Source organism: Triticum urartu, chromosome 5 (genome assembly GCF_003073215.2).
Source record: "Triticum urartu cultivar G1812 chromosome 5, Tu2.1, whole genome shotgun sequence".
NCBI classification, from domain to species: Eukaryota; Viridiplantae; Streptophyta; class Magnoliopsida; order Poales; family Poaceae; genus Triticum; species Triticum urartu.
The window spans coordinates 280,007,056-280,013,024 of NC_053026.1; the positions used below are offsets into that span (position 1 = coordinate 280,007,056).

The 5,969-nt window shown below is 46.6% G+C and overlaps 1 protein-coding gene across 9 annotated transcripts; it reads right to left on the minus strand.

Annotated features, from left to right (window-relative positions):
• Window positions 1-900: 900 nt before the first annotated feature.
• LOC125508602 lies at window positions 901-4,648 on the minus strand. Of its 9 annotated transcripts, none has more exons than XM_048673362.1 (5): window positions 4,037-4,645; window positions 2,769-2,874; window positions 2,304-2,379; window positions 1,404-1,472; window positions 901-1,224 (listed from the first exon to the last, which is right to left on the minus strand). In XM_048673362.1, exons 1-5 carry the CDS (start codon window positions 4,245-4,247, stop codon window positions 1,201-1,203), a joined length of 486 nt encoding a protein of 161 aa, XP_048529319.1. In that variant the 5' UTR covers window positions 4,248-4,645; the 3' UTR covers window positions 901-1,200. The 9 variants fall into 9 exon arrangements, 5 of the variants coding, with proteins under 5 accessions (XP_048529319.1, XP_048529316.1, XP_048529318.1 ...); XM_048673359.1 differs by having other exon boundaries at window positions 2,304-2,407; XM_048673361.1 differs by having other exon boundaries at window positions 901-1,229; window positions 2,304-2,407.
• Between the last annotated feature and the right edge of the window lie 1,321 nt (window positions 4,649-5,969).

Genomic DNA, 5,969 nt, shown 5'->3' on the forward strand with positions numbered 1-5,969 from the left:
TTCAATGGTTTATGATATTATCGTTACTCTGAGCATTGGGCGCCGGGGCGCGGGCGATGACGGCGACGCTCGCGGCGGCACTCGTATTGATCATCGTCCCCGAATTTGCATGGTTTTATATCGTTGAACTGAACGACATTTTATGTAAAGAAAAGTATTGTGTTTTTTCCAACTCTACAATTTTTTCAACTTTGTTCCGGACTTCTCTCATTCCACGACCTGAACTTTTACCATTTGAATTTCCGTGGGGTTTCTTTTTGTTTGAGCTTTTTCCTAAAACTTATCTAGTACGTCATGTTGAACTTACAACGTTTTAAATTGTGAACTTATTGTGTTTTTACAATTCCAAAGCTAGCAAGTAGTAGGAGATTCACCCAACAAATGGGCTAATTACATGGAGCAGCCACATTAATAGTACTTGACCTTATAGAAGTGAAAGTTTTTGGTTTTAAGTCATATTTGTTTTCTTGTCCGAACTTATGGTACCATCATCATCGAACCTACATGGTTCGTGTAGCTGAACTAAAATAAACTTTTTACCCAAATAAATGTGTTATGTTTTTTCTTTGAGCATATATTCCTCGGGTCAATAGACGAACTTTCTCAAATTTCATAGACGAACTGACATCATTTTATTTTTTGAACTTATATGCTATTAATAATTAAACACTTTTTATTCTTGCACGCACATCAAGCTGTCATGTATACCTTATTTAAAGAAGTAGCAATCATCTCATCATATATAAAATTGTTTTCACACATATAATACATGTACATGAATAAATTATACACCACACCAACTTCACATTTTCATACATGAATGACATATACACCACACCGACTGCACATTTTCTTGCTATTAGAAGCCTCTTCAGATTTAAAGGTTTGTAACGGGCATAATAAATTAACCAAAAACCAAATTAAGAAGGTCAAAGTTCTTGAATTACAGACCAAAAAACAAGCAAACAAAGGATAAATAGAGGATTTCCACGGTCTAAGAGGGATCAATTGCAATACACTTTCACTCCATTTTTCACTCAGTAATAGCATGACTGAATAAGAAGTTCAAAACTAAAGTAGTAGCACTTTCACTCCATTTTTCCTTTCAGTATCGTTAGACACGAGCTCCTTGAGAAAGCTTGCGCGGTCAGTAGCACGTTGGTCCTGCAACTGTGTCGACGTGGAGAAGGAGCCTCCAGGTCAACCCGCAACTGGGTAACTTCTCTGCACTACAACAAATCAAAAGCAGTAAATGTACACATTTTGGACATACAAGCATAATGGAAATTTGTAGAAATAACATGGTGTATCCTGATACAAAGTACTGATGCTTTGGGAATTTTCGAACAGAGAAAATAATTGCAGGCGGCTCAAGCGTCAAGAGCAGAAGAGCATGGGCTCACCGGGGAAGGAGGTAGACAAACGACAGTGGTTGGCCCAACGCCCGGCTTGCCAACATGCTTCAGTTCGGGCTAGATTCATCAAAGATGTCAAGATTATAAGCACTATAAGAACAACCAAGATTGAGATAATACACTAAGCACCATGTCTAATTCTTATGTTAGTGGTTGGTCCAATAAAATTACGAGGTCAATGCTTCCATAGAAGTAACAAGATGCAAGCTTAGTTCTTAGGTTACAATTTTGTAAATACTAGTACTGCTACCAGCATTTACAAATACTAGTGAACTTGAACTTGTGGTCTATCGAGATCTGAACTAATTGTGTTACAAGCACTAACACAAAATCTAATGAAACTGGTATAAGTACATGTTAGAAAGATAATCAAGTTCAGGTATATTAATTGGGAGAGGTTCAAAAAGAAACTTCTAAAACATTTGTATTAAAAAGATGTGTACTACATAACATCTGGTGAGGAGGACCAGACTATTGAGAAATTAAGTACTTTTAACTTGTTCTAATCTAGAGTAGCCTGGAAAGAAACAACATATGTGTTGCATCAGTTTATGCACTAATACATCATTAGTTCATAACCAAAAGTATGGATGTCACATCCTAGAAACCTTTGCAATTGACATGGGGATGCTTCCATATGCACCTTCGATCATGCACCAAGACATTTCATTTTATGTTTTTTATAGTAGAACAAATACTAATTTTTATGCCAAGTAAGTTCAAGCAGAACAGAAGTGGAGGTTCATTTGTAAGAATAGAAAAGAACATGTGCTTCTTTTGATCAATATAGGCATAACACCTATCGTGCTACAGGAAGAACATGGGAACAATGAGGAAATTGGACTTGCAGTTGTTAAGTAGGTGAACTGAAAAGCATACAAAACATACACTTAAGAGCGGGATCCGGCCGATGACGTTGCGGCGGGCCGTCACCAGACACACGGCCACACCCCACCTCGCCAAACTGAATGAAATTTATAAATTGAACTGAACTGAAAGAAGAATTTGGACATCATGTGTACATCAAGAAATAAACTTGAGCAGTGCCAACTACTAAAGAAAAAGTTTGGTATATTGAGCTTAGAGATTGTATATCGGTGAACTTTTTCTCCCTACAGAATTGTTAATCAAATAGATGTACTGTTCGCAAGGTTTTATCAACATGATAAGTAGTAGCAGTACTACTCTAGGTGGCAAAGTAGTAGCGGAACAAAAGAAGACCACCATCAACAGTGAGTACTACCGTGACACCTAAACTATGTGTTGGCCACACTTGCTTTACATAGTACTACAAGATTTTTTTGAAAAAAGTACTAAAAGATTTGTGAACACGAGAGCATATAGAAGTTGTACCGAGGGTGTGAATTAGAGAGGCCGGAAGAGGATGCAGCAGCACGCACACACCACCAGACAAGTTCTCCTATCTCCAGAACACATGTATACATACACACATCTCCATCTACAACAAACAAAAGAAATTCATGTGTGCTCATATATGTTGTTTCTTTTGAATTCCCTATCAAATGATCAGTTTCAGTAGCCGAGAAAATTGGCTGAACCTCATAGCTACGAAGATGAATTTGATTTAACCTTCACACATAGAAAGTTTGAACTTCGCTCAAAAGCTAAATAGTTCAACCACAAACATACAAGCAGAAAACATGCAAATTTTGGTCCTGTTTAGACATATATCAGGAGAATATCTAGAGACCAGGGGCGGATCCACCATTGGTCATGGGTGTACAGATGTACACCCAAAATTTTCTGAAAAAAATCGTATATATGTATCACAGAGACAATAATCTACAATGTATAGGCCCATTAGTAGCCATTTCGGAAGCAACAGTGAGCTGTCTTCACGCATGCAGCCAGCCATCGATTTCATCTGCCCAGGGACTAGGCGGCGACACGTTGCTGACTTGCTGTGTGCCCATGGCGAGTATGGCGAGGGAGAGCTTGACCAAGCCACCGACGCCGAACGGGATGGAGCCTCCCATGGTTTTCACCACTACGGAGGACAAAGGCAAGCTGCGCGGTGCCGCGCCCACTGCCACCAACAGGGATTGCGATGCACCGAAGGTGGGGACAACCGGACGAACGGCGCGGCTGCAGTCGTCCATGCCATACCAGTGTAGCCAACAACCTCAATCTCTAAGCCCAAGGCAAATCCTTTTCCAATTCTGAAATTGCAATGTTCACAGAATGTGTTGTGAATTCCGCAACTAAGTGTGTTGCTTATTTTCGGATAGAGAGATATAGATCTATAGATGTCACATGAGTGAGGATCTGGTTGATTTAATTAGCATAAAAATAACAAATAAATTGTCTTTGAATTGTAGGCAGTATAACATTCAAAACTTAGGAGGAAGGACATTGATTTGAAAACTTTATGGAGTAGAGTGAACAATTTCGTTAATCTTCTAGTAAGATATTATTGCTATTGTGAACAATTTGTATTGCGTGAACTGCAACTCTGTTAGGGTGAGAAAAAAATTTGAATGCCCAAAGTTGAATTTCTGGATCCGCAACTGCTAGAGACCACCGCTCAAATTCTTGTCTATGAACTGTCAAGCAAGCATCAATTATACGAAGATGTGGGGATGAGATGCCGAAACACAGACCTTCAGGTGTAGGTGAAAAAGAACTGCCGACGAGCCAGTAGTGGACAGAGGAAGAAGGCCACATGGGAGGAAGCAGTGGGCAGTGGGTGGATGAGTCGACGGCATGCAGGGGCAGCTTCGAGCGGCGGTCAGCCATGGATGGAGTGGCACACAGGTGCATCACCACCCATGACCACCATCTTGCATCGCGCGTCATGCGTGTCCTCTGCATCCCTAGCGTGGGCGTCACCGCTGGATCCTCCGCCTTCTACCCGCAGAAGAAGCAAACGCCGGATCTCATCGCCGGAAATCTTCACGCGGAGGTCATCGGTGGTTGAGGCGCGGTTCGCCATGGGGCGGGGATTACCGGCGTGCGGCGACGGGGCGAGGGATGGTGGCTCTCGGCGGTGGGGCGAGGGGTGGTGGCGCGCAGCCGCGACGCAAGGGGTGGTGGCGCGCGGCGGTGGGGCGAAGGTTGGTGGCGCACGGAGGCGGGGCATGGGGCGGCGACGAGATGGGATCGGGAAAGTAGGTGGTTTGGGGGGAGGGGGGTTAGTGGGTTGTGCGGGATGGATTTTTCTTTTCCTTTTCTATCGGGCTGGTTCGAGCTGGTGGGTTGGATTCGAGAAGCTGTAGTTGTGTCACGCGCGTGTCTATATAGGGTCGAGGGTAACAGAATAATATTCTGTTACCCCTCGACCTATAAAGGGCGTGAAGGAAAAAAAGGAAAATCTAGCCCACCCACTCCTGCATCCCCGTCTCCGGCTGGATTCCAGTGATGGCCAGCCCCACCTTCTCTCTTGTCTGGACCCCGGTGATGCCCCGCTCCCACCTTCTCCCCGGCTGGATCCCGGCGCCGCCCCGCCCCCACCTTCTTCCTGGCGCCGCCCCGCACCCCACCTTCTTCCCAGTGTCGCCCCGCCCCCACCTTCTTCACGGCGCCGCCCTGGCCCCCACCTTCTTCCAGGCACCGCCCCCACCTTCTTCCCAGCGTCGCTCCCACCTTCTTCCCGGCGCCGCCCCGCCTCCCACCTTCTTCTCGGTGCCGCCCCGCCCCCCCCTTCTTCCCGGAGCCGGCCCCACCTTCCGGCAATGCGCCTCCCCATCTTCCGGCGCCGCACCGCCCCCACCTCCCGGCCACGCACCGCCCACGCCTCCTAACCGACGCCCGCCCCATACTACGCCTGGCCAAGCGCCACCGTGCCACCGGCCTGCTCACCGGCGAGGCCCTCCTCCCCCACTGCCACCATGGCCGTTCCACGCCATCACTGCAGGCCGTTCTACGCCACCACCGCATGTCGTTCATCGCAACAACACCCTGGATCCGCACCGACTCCCTTTCCCAGCGCGCCGCCGCCGACCGGCTCCCTCCCCTAGAGCGTCGTAGCGGCCCCAACCCCATTTCCTTGCTGTGGCACAACGCCATCGACTGCGCCCTTCCCCATCTTCCCCTGGTGCCTTGTGGTGGAATCCAAGGGAGGTACAGGCCGTTCACAGCCGCCACCCCCTTAGTCCGTTCAGCACCGCCAACCAAGGCCGTTCAACGAGGGGCCGTTCGAAAGCAGCGGTCAGAAGCTTTCCTCTCGTTTTCTTCCGCCTCTTTAACATTTTTTCAATTTTGGGGACTAGTTGAGTGCATTTCAATGAGGCCTTCCATGTGCTGATCGTGTGTGCTTGTCCAAGTCGAGCGCGGACATCAGTCCAAATAGAATCAGGGCCACCATCTTCACCAAGGGCTGCACAACCGTCCAAGCCGATCACATACAACAGTCCAAGGTGACGCATGATCACTAATGGATTCTACATCTTTTTATTAGTTTGAATTCTGCAAGTCTCAATTCTATGGAAGCTTGCCGGCGATGCGTCCAGCATGCTTTCGGCAATAGTGGCACCACAAACAGCATTGGCAGCCAGCACACACACTGTATGCTCGACTCTGCACACCGCCGCCATG

Bases quoted from the DNA above. Each gene is read 5' to 3' on its own strand.
- LOC125508602 (XM_048673358.1), bottom strand. From the start codon at position 4,247: ATGCAGAGGACACGCATGACGCGCGATGCAAGATGGTGGTCATGGGTG. The intron at 2,380-2,768 runs GTACAACTTCTA...AATTTCATTCAG, and splicing joins CTCTCTAATTCACACCCTCG to TTTGGCGAGGTGGGGTGTGG. The intron at 1,230-1,403 runs GTGAGCCCATGC...GATTTGTTGTAG, and splicing joins TTTGTCTACCTCCTTCCCCG to TGCAGAGAAGTTACCCAGTT.